General features: G+C 43.0%; 1 protein-coding gene across 2 annotated transcripts in view; it reads left to right on the top strand.

The window, feature by feature from the left end:
- Positions 1 to 27,747, top strand: part of ARHGAP20 (Rho GTPase activating protein 20) — a 226,853-nt gene that overhangs the window by 34,852 nt on the left and 164,254 nt on the right. The window contains exons 1-2 of one of the 2 annotated variants that reach the window (XM_040340562.1): positions 15,467 to 15,681; positions 26,851 to 26,936. In XM_040340562.1, coding sequence (XP_040196496.1) covers positions 26,854 to 26,936 — 83 coding nt within the window. In that variant the 5' untranslated portion in view covers positions 15,467 to 15,681; positions 26,851 to 26,853. Of the gene's footprint in view, positions 1 to 15,466; positions 15,682 to 26,850; positions 26,937 to 27,747 lie in introns of those variants that run through there. The other variant, XM_040340561.1, reaches the window with a different exon arrangement.

The following is a 27,747-nucleotide window of genomic DNA, read 5'->3' on the forward strand; positions in this document are numbered from 1 at the left end:
TACATCACAGTGCCCCAACCCCCCCTCCTTCCATGTGCTGCCAGGAAAAGCTGGGGGTGGAGCTGGGAAGCCTAAAGTGCAGGGTCTGGAGGAGGACCAGAGGAAGGCAGGAGTCAGCTGCTGAATGCTGAGACCAAAGGAGGCCGAGCTGAGGTGGTGCTGCGGCATTAGTAAGCTTTTTGTTTTTGGGTTTAATACCGCTTTAAAGCACCTACCTGGATCCTGAAATATAAAGATGTGTGCTTGACCTTTGTAATGGGGGTCAAGGTGTAAAGTCATATTAAAGGCAATTAAAAAAAAAAAAAAAACATGTTATACTTACCTACTCTGTGTAGTGGTTTTGCACAGAGCAATCCCAATCCTCCACTTCTTGGATCCCGCGCCAGTGCTCCTGGCACATCCCTCCTGACGGGTACCCCCAGACTAAGCAGCTTGCTCTGGGGGCACCCAAGCCACTGCTCTGCATTTTCATTCATATAAAGAGCCGTGGCTTTGCCCTGCCCCTCTCTCTCCTCATTGGCTCACTGGCTGTTATTTACAACAGTGGGAGCTGAGGCTCTTGCACACATTACTGGATCCTGCTGGGGCTCGGGGGAAGTATTACAGGGGTTTAGAGGCTGACGCATGGAGACGAATGGACATAGAATGCATGAAGGTAAAGCCTTGAGCCTTTTTAGAACCATTTTAACCACTTCCCGACCGCCGCATGTACATATACGTTGGCAGAATGGCACATACAGGCACATTGGCGTACCTGTACGTCCCTGCCTAGACGTGGGTTGGGGGTCCGATCGGGACCCCCCTCGCTACATGCGGCGGTCGGATTCCCGCGGGGAGCGATCTGGGACGACAGCGCAGCTATTCGTTTATAGCCTCCCCGGAGCTGAAGAACGGGGAGAGCTGTATGTAAACATGGCTTCCCCGTGCTTCACTGTGGCGGCTGCATCGATCGAGTGATCCCTTTTAGAGGGAGACTCGATCGATGACGTCAGACCTACAGCCACACCCCCCTACAGTTGTAAACACACACTAGGTGAACCCTAACTCCTACAGCGCCCCCTGTGGTTAACTCCCAAACTGCAACTGTCATTTTCACAATAAACAATGCAATTTAAATGCATTTTTTGCTGTGAAAATGACAATGGTCCCAAAAATGTGTCAAAATTGTCCGAAGTGTCCGCCATAATGTCGCAGTCACGAAAAAAATCGCTGATCGCCGCCATTAGTAGTAAAAAAAAAATAATAATAAAACTATCCCCTATTTTGTAAACGCTATAAATTTTGCGCAAACCAACCGATAAACGCTTATTGCGATTTTTTTTACCAAAGATAGGTAGAAGAATACGTATCGGCCTAAACTGAGGGAAACAAATATTTTTATATATGTTTTTGGGGGATATTTATTATAGCAAAAAGTTAAAAATATTAATTTTTTTTCAAAATTGTCGCTCTATTTTTGTTTATAGCGCAAAAAATAAAAACCGCAGAGGTGATCAAATACCACCAAAAGAAAGCTCTATGTGTGGGGAAAAAAGGACGCCAATTTTGTTTGGGAGCCACGTTGCACGACCGCGCAATTGTCTGTTAAAGCGACGCAGTGCCGAATTGTAAAAACCCCTTGGGTCATTTAGCATCATATTGGTCCGGTCCTTAAGTGGTTAAGGTGAGTTTTACTGCAAAGGGGATGTGGAGGCTATTCACCTGGAGTGCATCATTGTACTGAGTCTTATGGCCCGTACATGCGATCCGAACAATACTGCTTTTGAAGCGATCGTACCATAATTGGATCATTAGTACACAGCTTTCGAGAGCCAATCACAACACAGTTCGTTCGATATTATCTGATCAGACAAGCATGAAAAAAATTCTCGGATGTTACCAAATCATACAATTTTCGGTTACTCAGTACAGCTGTCATCCGAAAATACAATACTAATACACTACAACACATGACATCACTTCCGATTTTTCGTAACTTTACTAACCTCTCCATTTTCGATATGCGACTAGCATGCAAAAAAAAACATCCAATTGTCATCCAATTTTCAGATCGTGTGTACTGACTATTCGATATTTTGGACTTTTTACAAACATTGCACAGACTTTGTACTATTTAGATATCATAAGTGCACTGTTTATTTTCACTTGTTTGGTTTACATCACTGAGTTTAGTGTTATAACATTTTCAGTATTTTTATCACAATATTTGCACTTTTATTTGTCATTTATTTTATATGTTGTTTAGATAACTGAAAGTTTGCTAACACATTTGAGTGCAGCCCTGATCCACACATACTGTATATGTAGGTGATTTTGTCACATTGTACTGAGTTCACCAAAGCATATGGCATTGCCGTTGTGTTGTGTATTTCCTGTGATTTTTAACTGGATTTTGCAATAAAGATATTTTTATTCTCATCTATCTTGGAGTGCCGCCATTTCCATCTTCCACCTTATATTGCATGCTGTATTTGGGTCACATGACACATTTTACGCAAATATCACATGTGATACTGAAAATGTCAGTTCACTATGTCAGTTTATCGGGTGGTGTTCATCCTGATTGATGATGTATTTACTTTGGGGACATTTACTTATTTATTTTTAATTTTTGAATAAAGGACTTGTCAAAAACTGGCTGCAGGATTTTATTTACAATGGTAATTTTTTTAGTATGAGTATGTATGGGGGGGCCAGGATCTGAGGGTCATCTTAGTGAAGAGAGCATCCAGATTCCAATAAGTTACCCCCTGCACCCCCACAACCACCCGGTTGGGTTTGTGGGTAAGAGGCCCTTGTCCTTATCAACAAGGGGACAAGGTGCTTTGGGGGGGAATGCTCTCTCATCCCCTTTCCCCTTTCCTTGCCTAGGGGGCTGCATTATCAGATAAGGGCCTGGTATGGATTGGGAAGGGGGAAGCCTCAGGCTTTTTTTTTCTTATCGCTTTTGTCTACATTCTGCTGTCAGCGGGGAGTCACACTGACAGCAGATGAGTCATGGTTGTTAAGTACGTGGCAGATGCCAGCTCTTTAAGCTCTACCACCTATTCCCTGGTTGTTAAGGAAGCTGGTGTGTGTCAGCATTAAAGTGGTTGTAAAGAAAAAAAAAAACCTGCAAGACAAATGGTATAATGAATTAACTCATTATGAAATACCTACCTTAGATCGACACTGTTGCAGCGGTCCCTGCACACCGCTGTGACCGGTAACATGTCTCCCAGAGTCTTTCTCGGGTTCCCGGGCTCTGTCGCTGTGACTGGCCGGAGTCGCATGCGCGTGGTAGCAGCCGGTCACGGCATGGGTGCTGAAGAAGTGGCACGAGCGGGCCGTTTCTTTAGTGCACATGCGCCGATGATGTCGGAACAAGCGCAAAAGGGGAATATCTCCTAAACTGTGCTTATTATAGACTTACCTGTAGGTAAAAGTGGTGTAACTAGTTTTACAACTACTTTAACCCCTTCCCTACCGGCACATTGTCAAACGACGTCGGCAGGAACGCTCCCTCAACCCGGGTGGACGTCATATGACGTTGTGTATTCCCGGCGTTCTAGGGCGAGCGCACGGCCGCGGCACCGCTCGTGACCCGATGCACGTGCCGGCGGCCGCGATTGCCGCTGGCCACCCACGATTGCCGGTGATCACGGCAGGAGTGTGGATCTGTGTGTGTAAACACACAGATCCACCTCCTGTCAGAGGTGAGGAGACCAATGCTGTGTTCCCAGTACAGAGGAACACACATCGGTCTCCTCCCCTTGTGAGTCCCCTCCCCCCTACAGTTAGAACACACTATAGGGAACATTTTAACCCCTTCAGCACCCCCTACTGGTTAACCCCTTCCCTGCCAGTCACATTTACACAGTAATCAGTGCATATTTATAGCACTGATCACTGTATAAATGTGAATGGTCCCAAAAACGTGTCAAAAGTGTCCGATGTGTTTGCTGCTATGTCACGGTCACAATAAAAAATCGCAGATCGCCGCCATTACTAGTAAAAACATAATAAAATAAAAATGCCATAAATCTATCACCTATTTTGTAGACGCTATAACTTTTGCGCAAACCAATCAATATACAATTATTGCAATTTTTTTTTACCAAAAATATGTAGAAGAATACGTATCGGCCGAAACTGAGGAAAATTTTATTTTATTTTTTAAATTGTGATATTTATTAAATAAAAAACTAAAAAATTGTGTTTTTAAAAAAAAAATTGCTCTTCTTTTGTTTATAGCGCAAAAAATAAAAACCGCAGAGATGATCAAATACCACCAAACGAAAGCTCTATTTGTGGGGGGGAAAAAAACATAAACATTTAGTTTGGGTACAGTGTTGCATGACCACGCAATTGTCATTCAAAGTGCAACAGCGCTGAAAACTAAAAATTGGTCTGGGCAGGAAGGGGGTGAAAATGCCCTGTATGGAAGGGGTTAAAATATTGCAAGTTTTCACTACTAAAATAACGCATCACTTCAAGAAATAGTGCATGCAGTATTTTAGAAGTATTTTTTGTGAATTGCAAAAATTATTTGTTAAAAACGTTATAAAGCAATTTTGCCGCTGATCTTAAACTGGTAGATAACACTTTGGCCCCGTACACACGACCGAGTTTCTCGGCAGAATTCAGCCAGAAACTCGATCGGAGCTGTATTCTGCCGAGAAACCCGGCCGTGTGTACACTTTCGGCCGAGGAAACCGACGAGAATCTCGTCGGGCCAAATAGAGAACATGTTCTCTATTTCCTCGTTCCTCAATGGGAAAAGTTGGCTCGTCGAGATCCTCGGTGGCTTCACAAGAAACTCGACGAGCAAAACGATGTGTTTTGCTTGTCGAGTTTCTCGGCCGTGTGTACGGGGCCTCAGTGAAATGAGACCATTGTTTTTTTCTTCTTTTTGCTGTTTCGCAAATTTTCTTTTTCAGAATTTTAAGTTAACAGCCACTTCTCCTATAGTAAATCATCTGAAACAAAAATACAAATAAACAAATAAAACATCTTAGGTGTTGGATCCAACATGCAAAATGGAGTGATTTTATATGCAGTTGGTCAGTTTTAAAAATCAAGGGAATGATTAAAACAAACATTTTGGAGCAAAAATGCAGGATATTTGGGAAGTATGATTGGCAGCTATGAAATGATCTCAGGCACTAGTAGACATGTAACTAATAAGAGAGAACAGGTCAGAGAAGGCCAAGTGGAAATATAATAATATGCATTTAACCATAATTCACATCAATTTGATGACTGTCAGATTCTGCTCTGATGTCTGCCCCAGTTTGCCTGGATGCTTGTTCTGCTGATTCCACTATGCTGCCAAATGCTGCTTCTCTGGGGAAATAAACTGTGTCTGTGATTTCATCCAAGTCAGCTGCATTCAGGAAAATGTTGAATTTTATTGTATTCCTGAGATGGATGCAATCCTCAGGTGCACTGTGCATTTTTACAAGGTCATATTAAAGAGGAGATAAAGAATGCCAAGATCCCTCCCTTTCTTTGGTCCTTGCTCTCTCTCTCTTCCTTCTTTCCCTCCTTCTCTTTTTGTCCATTCTTCCTTCCTCACTCCCTTTCTTTCTTCATCACTGCTTTCCCTCCTTCTCTTTTTGTCCATTCTACCTTCTTCACTCCCTTTCTTTCTTCATCACTGCTTTCCCTCCTTCTCTTTTTGTCCATTCTACCTTCTTCACTCCCTTTCTTTCTTCATCACTGCTTTCCCTCCTTCTCTTTTTGTCTATTCTACCGTCCTTCCTTCCTTCCTTCCAAAAATCCCTTCCTTTCTTCATCACTGCTTTACACCCTTCTTCCCTCTCTTCCACTCTCCTTTCATTCCCTCTTTCTTCCAAGCTCTCTGTTTTTTCTTCTCTCCCTCCCCACCTTGCTTTCTAACTCCCTCCTTTCCTTCCTTCTACCCTCCCTTCCCCTCTTGCTCAACTGCTCAGTCTTCCTTCCTTCCTTCAACCATAACTTCCCCTCTTGCTCAACTGCTCCTTTTTCCTTCCTGCCTTCCTTCCTTCTACCCTCCCTTCCCCTCTTGCTCAACTGATGATTCTTCCTTCCTTCCTTTTACCCTCCCTTCCACTCTTGCTCAACTGCTGCTTCTTCCTTCCTTCCGTCTACCCTCCCTTCCCCTCTTGCTCAACTGCTGCTGCTTCTTCCTTCCTTCCTTCCTTCTACCCTCCCTTCTCTTCTTGCTAAACTGCTGCTTCTTCCTACCTTCCTTTCTTCCTTCTTTCTACCCTCCCTTCCCCTCTTGCCCAACTGATGCTCCTTCTTTTCTTCCTTCCTTTTACCCTCCCTTCCCCTCTTGCTCAACTGCTGCTTCTTCCTTCCTTCTACCCTCCCTTCCCCTCTTGCTCAACTGCTGCTTCTTCCTTCCTCCCTCCCTTCCTTCTACCCTCCCTTACCCTCTTGCTCAACTGCTGCTGCTCCTTCCTTCCTTCCTTCCTTCCTTCCACCCTCCCTTCTTGCTAAACTGCTGCTTCTTCCTACCTTCCTTTCTTCCTTCTTTCTACTCTCCCTTCCCCTCTTGCCCAACTGATGCTCCTTCCTTTCTTCCTTCCTTTTACCCTCCCCTCCCCTCTTGCTCAACTGCTGCTTCTTCCTTCCTTCATTCCTTCTACCCTCCCTTCCCCTCTTGCTCAACTGCTGCTTCTTCCTTCCTTCCTTCCTTCTACCCTCCCTTCCCCTCTTGCTCAACTGCTGCTTCTTCCTTCCTTCCTTCTACCCTCCCTTCCCCTCTTGCTCAACTGCTGCTTCTTCCTTCCTTCCTTCCTTCCTTCCTTCCTTCCTTCCTTCCTTCCTTCCTTCTACCCTCCCTTCCCCTCTTGCTCAACTACTGCTTCTTCCTTCCTCCCTCCCTCCCTTCCTTCTACCCTCCCTTCCCCTCTTGCTCAACTGCTGCTCCTTCTTTCCTTCCTTCCTTCCTTCCTTCCTTCTACCCTCCCTTCCTCTCTTGCTCAGCTGCTGCTTCTTCCTTCCTTCCTTCCTTTCTTCCTTTCTTTTCTGCCTTAATTCATCCCACCTAATTTCCCTTCTTTCCTCCTTCCTTCTTTAATTTCTCCCTTTCTCTGTCCTTTCATTTAAAGGCACTGGTAGTTGCCCCTCAGGTGGCTTAGAGGATTAGAATTTAAGTCTGGGTCTGGTCCTTGGTGTATGTTGGGATGAAAAAGAAGTTGGTCATCAGTCACTTTGGACTTTCTACTTTTTTTTCCTGAACTCAACAAGTTCAGGGATGCTGGATACCAAAAAAAGTACAAAAATGGAGGACAAATATACTGAAATATCAGCAGGCTATTTAGGAGCAGCATTTTGAGGAATGCTATAAGTAGAGGAACATTTAGACAGCTATGTGACCCTGTAAGAGAAGTAACAGTCTTTCATTAGCTAGGTTCATATCTCTGCGGGTGATTCCTGCTGCGGGTCCACACCTGTTCCCGCAGCCGCAACCATCTGCACACAAAGAAAAAATGCACTGGATGCCTGTGGGTGCCATTACTCCTAATGGAGTGCTGCATGCACTGGTAATCAGAACTGCACTGCACTTGCGGTTCACATGCATGCTGCGATTTAAGGAGACACAGGAGCCCATTCAAATGCAGCTCACAGAGCTGCACATGTGTGAACCTAGCCTGAAGTTGGATAAATCTAGCGATTTGTCCCTTTGAAAGCAGTCAAAGAAACCTGAGCCTTTGGGCAATGACTTCTTCTCATAATTGCTAAGCAAAAGCTTCTACCAAGTTCCTTTGGGGGACACTCTTTAGCAAGAAGATCCCCTTTTCAGCACAGATTCCTTCAGATATACACTCCAGCTCTCACTCGAGTTGTTGGGTGCACAGCACATGCCCAAGGCAAAGGCAAGGCTCAAGTAGTAATCCTTTACATAAGCATCTGCCCATGGGGAAGCCCTATGGGAAGGTGTTCCTAAATATTTATCATGAGTTAGTGAGTGAGTGAGTAGTGTTGAGCGGAATATGCCATATTCGATTTTGTGATATATCACGAATATATAGACGAATATTCGTGAAATATTCGCTAAAACCGAATATTCGTGATATTTTATCAAAACATTTTTTTTGCGAAATTTCGCTAATGCGAATGCGAAATTGATTGCGAAATTTTGACAACTGTGGTAGAAGAACTCTGATTGGCTCTGATGCAAAAGAAGGGCGGAGAAAGTATTCACGAATATTCGTGATATTTTATCGAAATTTCGCTAATGCGAATGCGAAATTGATTGCGAAATTTTGACAACTGTGGTAGGAGAACTCTGATTGGCTCTGATGCAAAAGAAGGGCGGAGAAAGTATTCGCGAATATTCGGAAATCGAATATTCGCGATTGCGAATATTCGGCAACATAAAAGGATCGCCTCAGCTTAGCTACTCGGCCCAGGGTCTCTAATCATACCAGCAATGCTTTTAGACGTCGATATGATGTGATCTGTTTTAAAAATAAATTTGAAAAAATACGAATATTCGGAAAAACAAATTTTGGCCGCGAAATTCGAGTTATTCGCGAATATTCGAATATGCCATATTCGTAACGAATATTCGCAATGCGAATATTCGTGAGCAACACTATGAGTGAGTAACTTGTATAGCGCTACAAATGCGAACTAAATCGCCTCAAGGCTAGTTATTACTCTGACTACAGCTCCTCAGAGTTTGGACAGGTCAAATATACACTACATTGTCAAAATATACACTACATTGTCAAAAGTATTGGGACACCTGCTTTTACACGCACATAAACTTTAATAGCATCCCAGTTTTAATCCATATGGTTCAATATTGAGTTGCCTGACCCTTTGCAGCTAGAACAGCTTCAACTCTTTTCGAAAGGCTGTCCACAAGGTTTAGGAGTGTGTCTATGGGAATGTTTGACCATTCTTCCAGAAGCTTATTTGTGAGTAGGGATGAGCTTTGTGTTCGACCCGAACGTATGTTTGACTCGAACATCGTCTATTCGTACGTTCGACGAAATTCGAACAAAATGGGTCGTTCGTGCCAAATTCGAGTGACGCGCAACGGCCCATAATTCACTGCGGCATTGCGCGCTGATGATTGGTCACGCATGCACTATGACCCTGCATGCTTGGCCAATCACAGCGCGCAAAAAACGGAGAGCCATAATTGGCCAAAGCCAGGGTGACTTTGGCCAATTATGGCTCAGGGGGTTAAGTACACGCCCCACACTATATAAGGCCGCCTGCAAGTCGGCCGCGTGTAGTGTGTTGCAGAGATGTTAACCACTTAAGCCCCAGACCAAAATGCAGCTAAAGGCCCAGGCCAGGTTTTGCGATTCGGCACTGCGTCGCTTTAACAGACAATTGCGCGGTCGTGCGACGTGGCTCCCAAACAAAATTGACGTCCTTTTTTTCCCACAAATAGAGCTTTCTTTTGGTGATATTTGATCACCTCTGTGGTTTTTATTTTTTGCGCTATAAACAAAAATAGAGCGTCAGTTTTCAAAAAAAATCAATATTTTTTACTTTTTTCTAAAAAAAATATCCCCCAAAAATATTTTAAAAAAAAGTTTTTTTTCCTCAGTTTATGCCGATACGTATTCTTCCACATATTTTTGTTAAAAAAAATCGCAATAAGCGTTTATCGGTTGGTTTGCGCAAAATTTATAGCGTTAACAAAATAGGGGATAGTTTTATTGCATTTTTATAAAAAAATTATTTTTTACTACTAATGGCGGCGATCAGCGTTTTTTTTCGTGACTGCGACATTATGGCGGACTCTTCGGACAATTTTGACACATTTTTGGGACCATTGTCATTTTCACAGCAAAAAATGCATTTAAATTGCATTGTTTATTGTGAAAATGACAGTTGCAGTTTGGGAGTTACCACAGGGGGCGCTGAAGGAGTTATGTTTCACCTAGTGTGTGTTTACAACTGTAGGGGGGTGTGGCTGTAGGTCTGACGTCATTGATTGTGTCTCCCTATAAAAGGGCAGAATCCATCAAGAAACTTGGTGGGAGAGCTTTTTTGCAGAGGAAAACGGTTGTGTGTATGTTTTTCGACGAGGAACTCGACGAGAAAAAAAGAGAACAAGTTCTCTATTTCCTCGACGGGAGTCTCAAATTCCTCGTCGTGTTCCTCGTCGGGCTGGTTTTTGACGAGAAACTCGAGCGTGTGTATGCTAAGAAACCCGCGTATGCTCAGAATAAAGTATGAGACGGGAGTAAAAGTAGCAATTGTAATGGAGATAACACATTTTTCACGCTGTAACAGACTGAAAAGTGCAAATCGTCTCTTAACAAACTTTTATTTAACACGCAGTAACATGAGATTAGCAAAAGCAGCCCCCAGGTTGTGCCAGTGGAATCGAACTTCCCCTGTGTTGTATGTCACCGCGTTTGAGAACGAGGAGATTTTGTCTTGACAGTGTGTACGCAAAGAAAGCTTGTCGAGTTCCTCGACAAGCCTAACAAGGAACTCGTAGAGGAAAACGATGTGTTTTTTCCGACGAGTTCCTCGGTCGTGTGTACGAGGCCGGAGAGGGAGAAACAGGTTATGGAGTCAGGTGTGGTACAGAACTCAGGTGCTATCAAGGGGCATGCTGATAAAGAGGAGAGTGACGAAAAAATTAGCTCATTAGTCTGTTGCTTCTGCTTCCCTTGTCTAGTCACAGGGGGCCATATTCCCGTAGATTTTGGGCGAGCGTCACGTAAGCCATTTACACTCCGCCGCCCCAACCTACAGGAGCAAGTGCTGTATTCCCCAAACACTTGCTCCGTAGTTTGGGGCGGCGTAGTGTAATTGGCCTGGCGTATCCCCGCGTAACTCCAAGGGGGCGGCTTGTATTTAAATTAAGCGCGCCTCCCGATTCGAACGAACTGCGCATGCGCCGGGCTTAAAATAGCCCAGTGCGCATGCTCCTGTTCTCGGCGGAAAACGTCAATGACGCCGACGTGTGCGTCATTGACGTAAAGTCGTATTCAAGAACGACTTAGGGAAACGACGTACCCGACGGGAAAAGACGACGCGGACCCGACGCCATACTTAACATGGCGTACGTGGGACTGGCGTAAGGTTACGCCTCATATAGCAGGGGTAACCTTACGCTTACGCAAACGGCGTTAGCGACGGGAATCGACGTATCAGGCTCATTTGCATAAACAAATGAGACCTGAACGTAAACGCCACCTAGCGGCCGGCTGGGTAATTACATTTAAGATCCGACAGTGTAAGTGACTTACACATGTCGGATCTTAAGCGTATCTATGCGAAAATGATTCTAAGAATCACTCGCATAGATACGCAGGCCAAAAAAGAGAGATACGACGGAGTATCCTGAGATACTCCATCGTAACTATACTCAGAATATGGCCCAGGGTGCTTGAGGGAAAGAGCTTGTAAAGCCTCGTACACACGACCGAGGAACCCGACGGGCGAAACACATCGTTTTCCTCGTCTAGTTCCTTGTTAGGCTGTCAAGAAACTCGACAAGGCAAGTTTCTCCATTCCCGTCGAGGAAATAGAGAACTTGCTCTCTTTTTGGTCGTTTCTTGACAGTTTCCTAGACGAAAATGTACACACGACCGGTTTCCTCGGCAAAAAAATATCTCCCAGCGAGTTTCTTGCTCGTTTTTGCCGAGAAACTCGGTCGTGTGTACGAGGCCTCAGTGTTACTAAACTGCAGCAGAGAAAAATCAAGTCTCCTGCCCTGCCTGACAGGGCCGTGATGTGTGGCAGAGCTGTGCAAATCTCAACACTGGATAGAAAGAAATACAAATTATTTGGATGGTTATAAGGCTCTCATATATGCATTTAGCTGTTTGCTCAGGGTTCAGCTTGAGGCTGGGTTCACACCAGTGCAAATTGGATGTGGGTTTTCTCACATCCAATTTTCATGAATAGAAGCAGAAAGGTATGGACAGCCGCACTCCAATAAATGTAAAAAACAATAAAAGCCTTTAATCCAGTAAAAAAAACACTGCACAAACAGAGAAACAGCAAACGGTGGGATGATATAGCTGACGCGTTTCACATTGATATACAATGCTTAGTCATAGCTAAGAACAACATAAAAAGCAATCTCATTTATAGTATTCCAAAGAAAAAAAGTCATGTGGTGAGTCCAGTCTGTGATTGGTCCGAACTGATTGCAGTAATCCCATACATCTGTGGATAGACACAGTGGAGAGAAACTACACCCATTGGAACCAGGTGGAAAGAAATTCAAAGATCAGCTGACAAAAAGCCAAAAAATTATTATGATGAATAAAAAAGAAAGAAAAAACGTAAAAAAGTAAAAAACACACAATTAAACATAGGTCAGTGGAAGTAAAGTGACAACAATCGTAGCATCTGCTTATGTAACCAGGTATAAGTATAAATGTGAATGTGGGATGGAGTAAATAATAAAAAAATTAAAAATAGTAGTGAAACCATCCAATTGATATGATGTGTTTGTATGTGGAACCCCAATATCACGATATATGTAAAAAAAAGCTGGATGATATAGTATCCTGCAAATGAAATTGTCGTTAATGGGGGGATAATAAACACGTAGTATACTTCACTGCAGTGTGTGGACTCACATAATAGCGTGAGAAAGAGTAACTAAGTGTAAGCACTGAAATAGTGCGTAAATGTGTAGCTATGACTAAGCATTGTATATCAATGTGAAACGCGTCAGCTATATCATCCCACCGTTTGCTGTTTCTCTGTTTGTGCAGTGTTTTTTTACTGGATTAAAGGCTTTTATTGTTTTTTACATTTAACGGAGCGCGGCTGTCCATACCTTTCTGCTTCTATTTATGCTTCGTGCATTGCCTGCACCCACTGGATTTTCCTGAGTTCATACTCACCACCGAGGTGCACTCATCTGGAGCGGCAGTTTCTTTCCCCCATCCAATTTTCATGGCAGGAGATTGTGACCTGTTCTCTATGAAGCCAGTTCACACATCTCCGAAATGGTTGCAGAGCGGCTTGCACAGGAGTCCTGTGCGTCTTTGGCTTAGTTTCAGGGCCCAATTCAGGCAAACATTCAACCCTGATTTGTCCCTTAAACAGGGAACAGGGATGCAGCGGACCCCTGCTGCGAGCCGCATCCGTCTTAGATGTGAACCCAGCCCTTTCTACTGTGCCCAATCCATCTCCTAATAGTACAGAGCGTTTGAAATCACTCTGCACATGCTCAGTTTGGTGTGTATCGCTAGAGAGTTTTTTTTTTTCTTGGGAGGGTGCATGTGATCAGCACAGGGCCAATCAGCACTGTCCAGACAGAGGGTCAGAGGTCCTGCAGTCTCATAGGACAGTCAGGGGAGAATGCAAACTCCTCCTACAAGCTTTAACAATACTGCTGATGAGAAAAGGTGTTTAGCATTTCATATTTATTAAAATAATTGTATTTTCATGTTCTGTGTACTGTGGGACACCAGGTGTGTTGTGGAAATTTTATGAAGATGTATTTAATATGTATTGTCACAGTGTCCCTCAGTGTTCGTACTCCCGCAACCTGCTCTTAAGAGCTGACTGGGGCAGACTGACGCTGGTTGAGTAGTGTAAAACTTCCCGAAGTTGGAGAGGGGTGTTTGCAGAGTGAGGATATGTCCGCCAGCGAAAGGGCCCCTGTGTGATGCACAGACATTCGTCTGGGGGGATGTGTCCGCCATGCAAACACATTATCGGCTATGAGCGAATGTGCGCTCTTGTCACCCCTGTATGCCTGATCAACATATTTATGTGCCATGGGCATACACCTGCAGATAAGCTCTCATCAACAGGAACTGTGTTCATTGGTTGTTGTATTATTCATGTTGTTGTTTGTAATAACTAACCCTGTTGGAAGGGTTTCCTGTATTGTCACACCCTGTGTTGTCACATGCTTATTTGGTAATTTCCTGTGTGGAGGTCACTACTGTGATGTCACTTCCCATGGAGGAAGTAATTGGCTGCTGGAGCTATCACTTCCTGTTTGTCAAAGCTTTTGTGATTTACAGCTTTGACAAACAGGATGGGATGCTGACGGAGCTGAGAACTTAGCTGTGGTGATGTCTGTTTACTGGAGATGAACGGGAAATCGAATGATTGGTAAGATGCATTATATCATTAGACGAAGTGTGTGCTTATTAGCGCGGGAGAAATTGTAGTTGCCCAATCCATATAATATCAATCCATTACCAGTCCGGTTCTCTCTTACAATACTTTGGTTAAAGCTTAAACTCAGTGGACATATGTCATGTAGCGGTGAAGATGAATGATGCTGGAAGCCTAGTAGTAAGCTGGTCACATTCAACGGGACATCTTCTGTAATGTTGAAAAAAGTTTAGCTGCTAATCCAAGCAGCTTATTCTGTTCTAATGCGCATAAAGCCTAGTACACAGTGGGGTTTATTTACTAAAGGCAAATCCACTTTGCACTACAAGTGCACTTGGAAGTGCAGTCGCTGTAGATCTGAGGGGAAGATCTGAAATGAGGGGAAGCTCTGCTGATTTTATCATCCAATCATGGACAAGCAAAAATGCTGTTTTTTTTCCTTGCATGTCCCCCTCAGATCTACAGCGACTGCACTTCCAAGTGTACTTGTAGTGCAGCGTGGATTTGACTTTAGTAAATAAACCTGAGTTTTTCTTTCATTCAACCCTGCGGGGTAAATGAAAAAAAAAGGTGAGGAGCTCAAGAGGAGAAACTGTACTAACTATATGATGTTAGTACATCAATCTCCCTGCTGAGATATTGTGTTCTGACAGGGGGACTACACCCCCGCCAGAACACAACAGTCAGCACTCACAGCCATTGTTTGCCAGCACTGATCGGATGCTGGTTTTCCAGCATGCCCTTTCAACAGAAGTCTGCTTCTGTCAGACAGGCTGATGTACACAGGGGCCGAATTTCAGACACTTTCTGAACTGGCCAGTACCGGCTGATATTCGGCCCGTGTGTACCAGGCTTTAGAAACATACCCCATTTATAGGACCACACGGGGCCGATCCGCCCTATAGGCTCACTATGCAAGCCGCTCAGGGCCCCGCAAAGCTGCGAAGGGCCCCCCAAATTACTAGAGGCCCCGCCTGGTGAGAAGTAATTTTCGGCCCCTCACCCCGCTTCTCAACTCGCTGGCTGCATGGGAGAAGAGGTAAGAAGTCAGCACCCCCTGCTTCTCAATTTAATGTAAGATGTCATTTCCGACAGCAGAACACCCCCTCCCCCTGCTTCTCATTTTTCTTTAATGTGACATGTCACTGTCGTCAGCGCTCCCCGCTTCTCATTTTTAATGTGCCATGTCATTTTGCTTAGGGCCCCAGGGAGGTCAGGATCGGCACTGGGACCACAGATAACTCTCATCCTAATCCAGTCACTATAGAATGCATCATGGTAGATGTTGATTGTCCAGGAACAAAATGGGAGTGTAAAAGTTTTTGAAACCACCGTGGTCTAATGATATAATATAATCTCTTGGTGCCATGATGTCTGGAAAATATCTTTATTGTTCTAATCACATAGCTGATGGTGGAATTTTAAGAGTAAATCCGCTGAGTCCTGATCTGCTGTGGTCACCCCCTTATACAGGGCCATTCGTTTGTTGAGAGATTGTTTTGTCTCCCCAATGTACAGATCTTTGCATTCTACACCCAACGTCTACCACACACCAAAAGACTCAGTGGAAGGATGTTATTTTAAAAAGACTATTGGATTATTTTACCAAAGCTGTAGAGGTTGTTTCCTTGCAAGGTAAATAGGTGAACTTGCATTCATATGAAACACACATCATTTCTGAGGAAAATAACAAAAAAAAAGAGGAAAATAAATAAATAAATGATTTTTGCTAGGACATGATTTGTTAATTGACATGAAACTAGTTTTACCAAATTCACTTAACTCAATGAACTTTACAAAGCCAACATAATAAATACAGATAAACTCCTGAGGGTACAAACTGTTGCTGCATTTGGGCCCGGGGCATGGTGTCTCCATTTCTTCATAATACCAAAGCTTGCCTGCCCCTTCCTGCCTCCTACAAAGTCCTACTGGTCAATAAGCTTGCCCAATAATGACGAACCTTGGCACTCCAGATGTTTTGGAACTACATTTCCCATGATGCTCATGCACTCGGCAGTGTAGTGGAGTATCATGGGAAATGTAGTTCCAAGGTTCGCCACCACTGAGCTAGCCCACCATAGCGATGGTCCCATAAGAATGTAAAGGGTAAGGATTTGTGGCAACCACCTATACTACTGGATGGCTCGAAATGAATCCGTAGCTGCAGGTTTTTTGAAGTTGCTTCAGATATCCTCTGAAAAAAAGTAAGCTGCTCCATGTCTAAGCAGTCTTATGTCTTATTTGTGACAGATTCCACTGAAAGCTGTCATTGAAAAATAATGGTTTGCGACATTACAAATGTATTTTTTCCACTAATGTTATGCTCTGTAGTAGATAGTCACTCTTAAAAACATCTGCCACTTTTGAAATATCATTATTCTTCTATGAGTTTAAGCCAAGTTATGAATATTTATCTTGTTCTAAATGGCACTTTCCACAGTGGAGTACAGCACCGTCTTTCTGAAACAGATTGTATTTATATTTACAAACCAAAAAACCCTAAAAATCACTTTGTCCCCAATTAAGACTTGATTGAAGATGGGGCCAGTAAAATCATTCCTTTGTACTCCAGTGGTATGCGCAGGTTTATGACATATATAACAGGCAATATTATAGACCCTATAGCTGTTTCAGGCTTGCTGGCCATCATCAGTAATGCATGCACACTAGATTTACTGCTGAAGAACATTTTTATTTTGCAAAGTGATTTTTTTACTTTACAAAAAGTCACTGTTCAAATAGAATTTTGACATAGCTTAACAAATTAGATAAACCTTGGTTCAGTTTGAATACACATTCACATGCAAGGACATTTTAAAAAAAGCAAGGATTTTTGCTTGCACGTGAACTGATGATTGAAGTCAGTATAGTTGCCCAATATTCACTAAGATAGGTAAAAATTCCATTAGCAAAGTAAAAATTTACTTTGCTTAGTAAATGAGGTAAAATCTGTGCTGACTTCAATTATCCAGTAATATGCAAACGAAAACCTCGAACAGTGAATTTTTCACGAACCACATATACTTAACTAATTGAAAATTCACTTTGCAAAGCTCTACTCGACTTTAGTAAATCAACCTCAGTAACATTAGCAACATAAGTATACAATAAGCCCTCCATTACTTCCTAAACTGACATCACATTATTTAATATAAGTGGAAAGCTAAGATGTAGAGCAGGGGTGCCCAACCAGTGGCCCGGTGGGCACATGTGGTCCGCGGAGCCCTCTGATGTGACCCGCGACCTCCTGCTCTGGGATGGAATAAAATAGAATAAAATGCTGTTATTAAAGGTAAGTTTATTACTAAAATCACAGTGTATATATGGGCATATCTGTTCTGCAGTGGTTACTGGGCAGCTTTCAAGAAGCCCTGTACACACGGCAAGAATCTCGTCAGGAAAAAAACGTTGTTTTCCCTGACGAGATTCTTGGCAAGAATCTATTGCCGCCCCAGTGTACAGACTCTCGTTTCAAAAGAACCGCGGTCACATTCGATGCCGTCGCCGCCATCTTGCTGCACCCTACCTATGCCTAGTAAGCTACCGCTCATGTGTCAAAGTCATTTCGAGCATGCGCGGGTTTCCACGGCGACAGGTAAGTATACACACTCTCGGGTTTCTCGGCAAGAAAACTGGCGAGAATCTCACGACGCGAAAAATAGAGAACATGTTCTCTATTTTTCTCTTCGAGATTCTGGGCAGATTTCCAGACGAGAAACCTGAAACACACGCTCGGTTTACTCTGCAAGAAAGCTCTGCCAGCAATTTTCTTGCTGGTAGCGTGTGTACGAGGCCTTATCCACAGGTACAGAGCAGGGAAACTGAGGATTACCTGCACTGAGCCATAGACTTCTATTCCCTTCGAGTTTGGTGTGCTGAGAGTAGAGTGCGCTCTATAGAGCCGGGTGGACTGCCATCCACCCTCTCCGCTCATTGTGGGCCGCTACCGGTTACCAAGTCGCTTAAGTGGCCCTTGCTCTTCAAAAGGTTGGGCACCCCTGATGTAGAGTCTGTTTATTTTGGAAAGTGAGTCAGTCATTAAATCTAGTCCCATTCCAAAGAAGCCATACCTGTAAAAAAAAAAAAAAAAAAGACTATTAATACTTACCTTTACCACCAGGATATCTCTCTGTTCATGGTAAACCTACATGTGACATACACTGGAAAACTGACACATCTTGGAGTGTCGATCACATGGTCCTCCTGCAGTGCTCATTGATTTCTCTTGTTGACCTTCATGTCACTATTTTATTCAGTAATACTGGAAGGTCAGCAGGAAGAACCTTTGAGAGCAATGGGGGGCCTAGCAGATTGACAATCATGGAAGTGGTTTTTTTGTTTTGCAGATGTCACATGAAGTTTTCTCAGAGGTTCTCAAGGGAGGAATCCATGACTGTGCCCCTCTACCCAACTGCTATCCAGTGGGATCTCTTCCCTACCAATGCCCTACCAATGGACTGCTGGAAATGCAGCTTTAGGGGGACTTTGTATGCTCATAGCTTTTTGGCTTTTTCTGATTCTGAGACTAAGCAGAATGTGTTGAGCATTGGTTTCCACTTTCTAGCTTAAGCTGGAGAACTTACTTGTTGAAGAACTGAACATGCTGAATCTTTTATTTATCCAAACTGCAATATTGCAATATGGCATCATCAAATTCTATTAGATTCCCACATGCCCAAAGGACTGATTAATTTCTGTTATCCCATTTCACCTACTATTAAATTTGATTCACTATGACTCCAACATCATACATCATCACTCCCGCCTGCAAATTATGTCCTCCCTGTAATCTAGACTTAATATAAACACAGTTTTATAACATCTGGATAATATTACACTATAACATTCATTTTGCTTATTATTAGTCTGTATACTTTTCCTTTATAAGAATTCCAGTCTATATTCACCCACCTATGGGTGAAATTTCATCATATTTACATAATTGTAGCAAAATTTCTAAATATCCTTTGGAAATAACTTAATTTTGAATAGTGATAAATGTTATGCCAAGTAGTATTGGGCCCCCAAAACCCCCCAGTTTGGTTCGCACCAGAACATGCGAACAGGCAAACAATTTGTGCAAACATGCAAACCCTATTAAAGTCTATGAGACACCAACATAAAAAAATCAAAAGTGCTCACTTTAAAGGCTTATATGTGAGTTATTGCCATCAAAAGTGTATGGGGACCTGGGTACTGCCCCAGGGGACATGTATTCAATGCAAAAATGTTTTTTAATTTACATTTTTTTTTCACAAAATATAAAAATATTCCTTTAAATATCATGCCGGGGTGGGGGCATCTGTGTGATATGTATTACTGTGCCATAGCAAAATTACATTTCTAAAGGAAAACATGTCATTTAAAATTGCTTGTGGTTGTAATATATTGCCAGCTCCCAGCAATATAGAAAAAAAATCAAGGAAGAAATTGACGTGGGTTCCCTCCCAGCCTTAGCAGGCCCTACAGGTCTGGTATGGATTTTAATGGGAACTCTACAACAAAATTAAGGAAAAAATTGCCGTGGGGGTCCCCCCCAAAATCCATAAAAGACCCTTATCTGAGCATGCAGCCTGGAGGAACGTGCCCCCCCTAAACCATACCAGACCACATGCCCTCAACATGGGGAGGGTGCTTTGGGGTCCCCCCTAAAGCACCTTGTCCCCATGTTGGTGGGGAAAAGGGCCTCGTGACCGACAACCCTGGAAATTGGGTGTCAGGGTCTGTGGGTGGGGGGCTTATCAGAATCTGTAAGCCCCCAGATCCCCCTATGTGAATGGGTATCGGGTACATTGTGCCCCTACCCATTCACCAAAAAAAATCAAACAGTAAAAACTGCAAAAGACAGTTTTTGAAAATTCCTTTATTTAAAAAAAAAGTCATGCCGCCCCGATGGACCCAAAAAAATGTATAAAAAATAAACGTAAATACTCTGCCTCCATGGGAGGGCTCCCGCCTCCTGGGGCAGCTGTTATATAGGCAAGGGCGAGGCCACATGATGTCAGAAGGGACAGAGTCACTCAGTTACATCACCGGGTGGCCCCGCTCTTGCCTATATATCAATTAAGGGATGAGCACTCTGCACCCTACTGCATGGAAGGTGGAGGACTAGATGATGTCACTGGGAAAGCAGGCATACAACACCCTTCAAGAACCAGCTGTGAGTAAAAGTAAATTACATTTTTCCTTTGTGTTCTAAGATTATTACCCATTACATATCCCATCAATATCTCACAGAGTGCAGCTGTACCAAACTGCAAGCTTAGCAGAAATGTAGAGATCTGTGGGCGTGATACTATTCTTCCTCCTAGATATAAATTTCTTTGGCACTGGCTTAGGTAATTTTCTATAAATGATGTACAGTATGACACATGTCAACATCCATGCTTTAAATGTTATAAGATGTAACATGTAGGTTAGAAGCATGTAGCAACATTGTAGCAACATTGTACCACTAGTAAGACAATGCAAAAAGTCAAGTCTGTTTAGGCAACCCATAGTCAGATCTGTTAAACGTAAAAATTAAATGTTAAATTAACATTCTTTCTCAGCTTGCCCCAGGCTTTAGTGGCAGTAATGCACATTACAAAATATTGGCATCTAGTCATGTGATCTTAACTGGCAGGGCATGGGGAGTTCTATTGAATGGCCAGTTCTGCTTGAATGACCATCATTGGAATCCCATAATGATTCACTCTACACCATTTTTAAAGCTTATATATATAGTCGACATGTAAAAAATGTATTAATTTGCACACTGTGTTTCAGTTATTTCTAGCATAATCGTATTAATCTGAATGATCTTGAAGTTTGTGGACCTACTGTGTGAAAATCCCCACACATTTCCTTCTTTGAATTCTGTGACATGTAGTCACTATGCCCTGTGAGTAGACACTGCTGTGTCACACATTTCACAGAGCATGCCTTCTGAACTACAGAGGCAGCTGCCCTCCTGTACAGGCCCCAGGCCCCATACATTCCACAGGGGGCCCCAGAGCAGCAGCAGTGGGCCCAATTACTGGAACCAATCCCCTATGGCCCTCTTTGTGTTTAAAATGCTTCAGTCTGTGAATGAACAGGGAGCCTCAGTATGCAGCGCTTCCTGTTCATTCGCTCAGAGAAAGAATTGAGGAATCTGTGCCCTTAATCTCTTTCTCTGTCTCAACAGTGCCGTTAAAAAAAAATGTATTAAAGTCTAATTTTGACAGACCTCCCCCCTCAGTACAGACCCCCCTCAGTACACACACCCCTCTCCACTAAGCAGAGACCCCCCTCAGTACACACACCCCTCTCCACTAAGTACAGACCCCCTCCACTAAGTACAGACCCCCCCTTAGTACAGACCCCCTCCCTTAGTACAGACCCCCTTCCCTCAGTGCAAACACCCCTTTCCACTAAGTATAGACCCCCTCCCTCAGTACAGACCCCCCTCAATACATACACGCCTCTCCACTAAGCAGAGACCCCCCTCAGTACACACACCCCCCTTCACTAAGTACAGACCCCCTCCCTTAGTACAGACCCCCCTCCCTCAGTACACACACTCCTTTCCACTAAGTATAGACCCCCCTCCCTCAGTTCCGACCCACCTCACTCAGTATAGACCCCTCTCTACTAAATATAGACCTTGTCGCCATCCCCCAGTCCAGACCCCCCTCCACCAAGTACAGAGCCCCTCCCTCAGTATAGACCTGCCTCCCTCAGTCCACATCCCCTTCTCCACTAAGTATAGGCCCTCCTCCCTTAGTACAGATTCCCCTCTCCATTAAGTATAGACCTATATCCCTCAGTATAGACCCCCTCCCTTAGCACACACCCCTCTACACTTGTGCTAGTAGGAAAGTGGGGGAGGTGTCTGTTAAGTGCTAGGGGGAACATTTTGGGAGAGGAGAGGACTTGTGCTTGTAGGCAGGTGAAGCGGGGTTTGATATGTGCTGAGGGGCGCTTTGGGAGGGGACTCATGCTCTTGTAGGAGGTCAGATTTTAAATCCAACCCCCACTTCTAGCATAGGTGCTTTCCCCTTCCAAAGTGCCCCCCAGCACATATCTGAAACCCCCTCACAATTACTCCTCAATCTTTTTTTACTTGCTCAGCCCCCCCCCCCCCCTCCCTCCTTCCTGGTCACTTTGTCCCCCTCCTCCCCTTCCCTGTCCCTCTGTGGAAAGAGATGACCAGCAGACAGGAAGCACTCACAACATGAAATAAGATTTTTTTAAGTAAGCTCATATTGGATTGTCAAATATAACTATTGATTGGGTCGTTATTACAGTGCTGATTATATATAATCTCCTTATATTATTAAAGAATACTTAACCACTTCCATACCGGCACTTACGCACCTTCCTGCCCAAGCCAATTTTCAGCTTTCAGCACTGTCGCACTTTGAATGATAATTGCGCGGTCGTGCTACACTGTACCCAAACAATTTTTTTATCATTTTGTTCCCACAAATAGAGCTTTTTTTGGTGGTATTTGATCACCTCTGCGGTTTTTATTTTTTGCGCTATAAACAAAAGAAGAGTGACAGTTTAAAGAGTAAAGAGTGAGTTTACAAAATAGGTGATAGATTTATGGCATTTTTATTTTATTAATTTTTTTACTAGTATTGGCGGCGATTTGCGATTTTTTTACTGTCACCGTGACATTGCGGCGAACACAACGGACACTTTTGACACGTTTTTGGCGCCACTCACATTTACACAGCGATTAATGCGATGAATATGCACTAATTACTGTATAAATGTGACTGGCATTCAAGGGGTTAACACTAGGGGGTGAGGGAGGGGTTAATATGTATACCTGTATTGTGTTCTAACTGTGGGGGAAGGGGGGTGACTGGGGGAGGTGACCGATCTGTGTCCCTATGTACAAGAGACACAGATCGGTCTCCTCTGTCCCCTGACAGGACGTGGAGCTCTGTGTTTACACACAGAGCTCCACGTCACTGCTCTTTCGTTACCGATCGCTGGTACCTGGCGGACATCGCGACCGCCAGGCACGCGCATCGACATCTCGGGGACGCGCCGCCGCCGGCGCGCTCGCGCGCCTCCCAGTGGCCGGAGGAATCCAGGACGTCATATGACGTCCTGTTGAGTTTTCAGAGTCACCGTGGAGCCGTCATTTGACGATGGCCCGGTACTCTAGTGGTTAAAGTGGATGTAAACCAGTGGAAAAAAATCTTCTTGGCTGCCTACATAACGTTTTACAGTTAAAATGGACCTATGGTCAAATAGTAGGTGTTTTTATGATCTTTTAGGAGCAAATGAAAAAAGAACACAGACAAACTAAAAAACCTTACTGCTCAGAAAAAAGTGTTCCAGACCAGATACAAAAAGTTGTTACATGATCTCAAATGAAGGAGCTTAGGGCCAGATCCACGTACAGCGGGCGCAACCTAAATATTCGGATTTAAGTTACACCGCCGCAAAATTTCTACCTAAGTGCCCGATCCACAAAGCACTTACCTAGAAATTTGCAGCTGTGTAACATAAATCTGTCCGGCGCAAGGCGTGCCCAATCTAATGGGGCGAGTCCCATTTAAATTAGGCGCGCTCCCGCGCCGGACGTACTGCGCATGCTCCCGACGTGATTTTCCCGACGTGCTTTGCGCAAAGTTTTGAGAATCGCGACGGGTGTAAAAGAAAAAAAAAGAGTTGCGGCGGGAATTTTTTTTTTAAAAAAAAAAATTGACAGCGACGCGGGAAAGAAGGGTATACTTTTACATGGTGTACTAAGTTTACACTTTGTAAAAGCAGCCCTAATTTTGCGACGGGAAACTAACACTTACGGAAAAAAAGGGAAAAAGCTTAGTGGATCTCCGTAAGTGCTAATTTGCATACCCGAGGCGGAATTTCAACGAGAAATGCCCCCAGCGGCGGCCGAGGTACTGCATCCTAAGATCCGACAGTGTAAAACTATTACACCTGCCGGATCTTAGGAATATCTATGCGTAACTGATTCTATGAATCAGCCGCATAGATAGAAACAGAGATACGACGGCGTATCAGGAGATACGCCTGCGTATCCCTTTTGTGGATCTGGCCCTTAAAGCTTATCAAAAGCTTTTTTTTTTTTAACATACGGTAATATTTCGATATTTAGAGCAGTTCTGTTTTGCTGCCTCTGTCCTATGTGGATTATTTCCTTTTTCTTCCTTCATCACTTTTTGTCTCTGTGACATATTGGCCAGAGAGAGTGAATCTCCCCAGCAGGAACACAGACCGGTGTCCCTCTGTGGAAAGAGATGACCAGCAGACAGGAAGCACTCACAACATGAAATGAGATTTTTTTTAAGTAAGCTCATATTGGATTTTCAAATATAACTATTGATTGGGTCGTTATTACGGTGCTGATTATATATAATTTCCTTATATTATTAAAGAATACTTAAAGTGGATGTAAACCCAAAAAATGTTTATTTATTTTTTGATGTCACAATGTAGAGAATAAGATTTCCTATCATCTGTGCCCAGTCTTGCCACACAGAGTTAATCCAGCTCTGAGCAATCCTCTTTTATTGTTCAGTGAAAATTAACAGACTTCCAGATAAAAACCTGTCTAAATAAAAAGTCCTTTCCGACCCCTTGCTTCGAGTGACAGGGTTTTTACATATCTCGTGCACTAGCTTGGACACATGCACATTCCTGGATGTTTATCATAATATGGGGGGTGATCCACAGTTCATTGTGAGAGGTAATGTATGTCACTCGAAGCAAGGGGACGGAAAGGACTTTTTATTTAGACAGGTTTTTATCTGGAAGTCTGTAAATTTTCACTGAACAATAAAAGAGGATTGCTCCGAGCTGGATTAACTCTGTGTGGCAAGACTGGGCACAGATGATAGGAAATCTTATTCTCTACATTGTGACATCAAAAAAATAAAATAATATTTTTTTCGGTTTACATCCACTTTAAGTATTCTTTAACCTGCTTAGCGGTATCCCCGATCGTGACTCGGGGTGTTTTTTTCATGCTACTATCAGTATCCCTGAGTCACGCTCGGGGTAAATGTGCAGAGCGTGCAGCAGGCGCGGCTTACCTTTTGCAGCATCCACAGACAAAGTTACTTACCTTGTCCCTGGATCCTGCGATGCATCCCTGCTGTGTGAGCGAGCGGGTCCTCGCTCGATTCACAGTGTCCCCGTGTGCCGCCGATCTCCGTTCCCTGCGACGTTACGACGCACGGGAGCGGAGATCGGCGCCAAATTAAAAAAAGTAAACAAACACATTACATACAGTATACTGTAATCTTATAGATTACAGTACTGTATGTAAAAAATACACACCCCCTTGTCCCTAGTGGTCTGCCCAGTGTCCTACATGTCATTTTATATAATAAAGACTGTTCTTTCTGCCTGCAAACTGTAGATTGTCCATAGCAACCAAAAGTGTCCCTATATGTCAAAAATGGTTTTAGAGCAGCTAGAAAACAGCGATAATAAATTATAATCACTTGCAGAATTGAGCAATAGTGATTTGTGGGGAAATTCGTCATAAAAAAATAAAAGTAATGACAGCGACAATTCTGCAACTGAGCAAATTTCTGTGATTTTGAGTTGATTACATTATTGAATAATTTTTATTATAATTATATTATTATTTGTTATATTTATAATTATTTATTATATTATAATTTATAATTTTTTTTTTTTTTTTAAATCATACCCGGGATGCCTACTAGACTCTTGTTTGGTCAGATTTAAATGAGTTATTCCTAAGAATTACAGGCCTACAGTATAAAACGCCAAATTTCGTTGCAAAATAATTGTACCGCTTTTGGTACGCAATTCCAGACAGAATCATACCGCCAGGGAGGTTAATAATATAAGGAAATTATATATAATCAGCACCATATTAACGACCCAATCAATAGTTATATTTGACAATCCAATATGAGCTTACTTAAAAAAATCTCATTTCATGTTGTGAGTGCTTCCTGTCTGCTGGTCATCTCTTTCCACAGAGGGACACCGGTCTGTGTTCCTGCTGGGGAGATTCACTCTCTCTGGCCAATATGTCACAGAGACAAAAAGTGATGAAGGAAGAAAAAGGAAATAATCCACATAGGACAGAGGCAGCAAAACAGAACTGCTCTAAATATCGAAATATTATGTTAAAAAAAAAGCTTTTGATAAGCTTTAAGCTCCTTCATTTGAGATCATGTAACAACTTTTTGTATCTGGTCTGGAACGCTTTTTTCTGAGAAGTACGTTTTTTCAGTTTGTCTGTGTTCTTTTTTCATTTGCTCCTAAAAGATCATAAAACACCTATCATTTGACCATAGGTCCATTTTAACTGTAAAACATTATGTAGGCAGCCAAGAAGATTTTTTTCTGCAAGAATGAAATTAGATCAATAAGCTCCTTTGGGTTTCTTTTACTTTTTCGGTTGACATTCTTGTACTGGGCTGGGCTGCATATTTAGTGGAGTGTTTAGGGAAGACAGTTATCTTAACCCTATAATCAAACATATGTGTAGTCAGTACAGGCCAATCATGACACATAGACATGAAGGGATGGGAGCCTCGGTCTTAAAAATATATCCTTATGTCTACGCAGATATGCCTCAAAATTCTGTAGGCGTTTTAGAATGAAAAATGTTGCTTTGCTGGACACTCCAACTCATATACCTCTGCAGTGATCCAGAGGAAGGTACTCATTCACACGCACTTAGCAATGCATACACCTACATACATACATATCACAGTTATAAGAGAAGAGAAAAAAAATCATTTATAGGGCTTTTTGTTTGTGTCCTGCATTGAAAAGCTAACTTTTTATTGCTTTCTGTTTGTTCTTTAGAAAATGAAGAGCTTGGCACAAAGGCGCCAATCTGCACCATCTCTTGTAATAAGTAAAGCGCTGAACAAATCAAGAACCATAAACAAGTAAGTTATACTTTGTATTTCATCTTAGCATCTTCTCAACCTTGAAAATTGCAAGGAAGAAATCTAAGGCCTCTTGCACACGCACATAATCATTTACTGATGTTTATATGCAGGAGAGGCTGGAAGAAAGATCCTGAGTAAAAAAAAAGCTACCGTAATTATGTTATGTAAAGCCCTCTAAATGCATATCGGCGCGTAAATGTGTGTAGCCGTATACACACATAAAATTCTTCATCATCCTCTTCTAGGTATCTGTGTTTACATTTTTTTATGTCCCTGAATGCATCACTGCATTACAGATCTTTATGCAGCCGTGTGCATTGTCATTGTTTTAGATCTTTATATCTGTGTGCAATAATCCTAAGGCTTGATTCATACTGCGAGACCCAAAGTCTCCATGTTAGTCAATGAGAGCTGAACTTAAAAGTGATGTATGGGATTTTTTTTTTTTTTTTTTAATTATACTTACCTAGGTGCTGCGTCTGTTCCACGGCCAGCTCTAACACTGAAAACCGAGCATGGCAAAGTCGCACAACTTTCAGGCCGCGACACTGTGAACCGAGCCTAAGGGAACAAAAAGTGATTTAAAAGGGAAGTCCAGGTTAAACCCTATTATAATCTAATCTTAAAGGGGTTGTAAAGCCACTTCTATAAATGCTTCCATCCCCAATGATAACACATTGTCTTCCTGCACTCAGGTGCCTCCTCTCTCCTCTGCCCCACTCACAGTTACAGTTGCAGGGCTCAAGTCCTGCGGGAACGCGTGGCAACGGAGTCCCTGCACTTTTTTCACAGCAGGAACACAGTTCCC

Source organism: Rana temporaria, chromosome 2 (assembly GCF_905171775.1).
Source record: "Rana temporaria chromosome 2, aRanTem1.1, whole genome shotgun sequence".
In the NCBI taxonomy this organism is placed as follows: domain Eukaryota; kingdom Metazoa; phylum Chordata; class Amphibia; order Anura; family Ranidae; genus Rana; species Rana temporaria.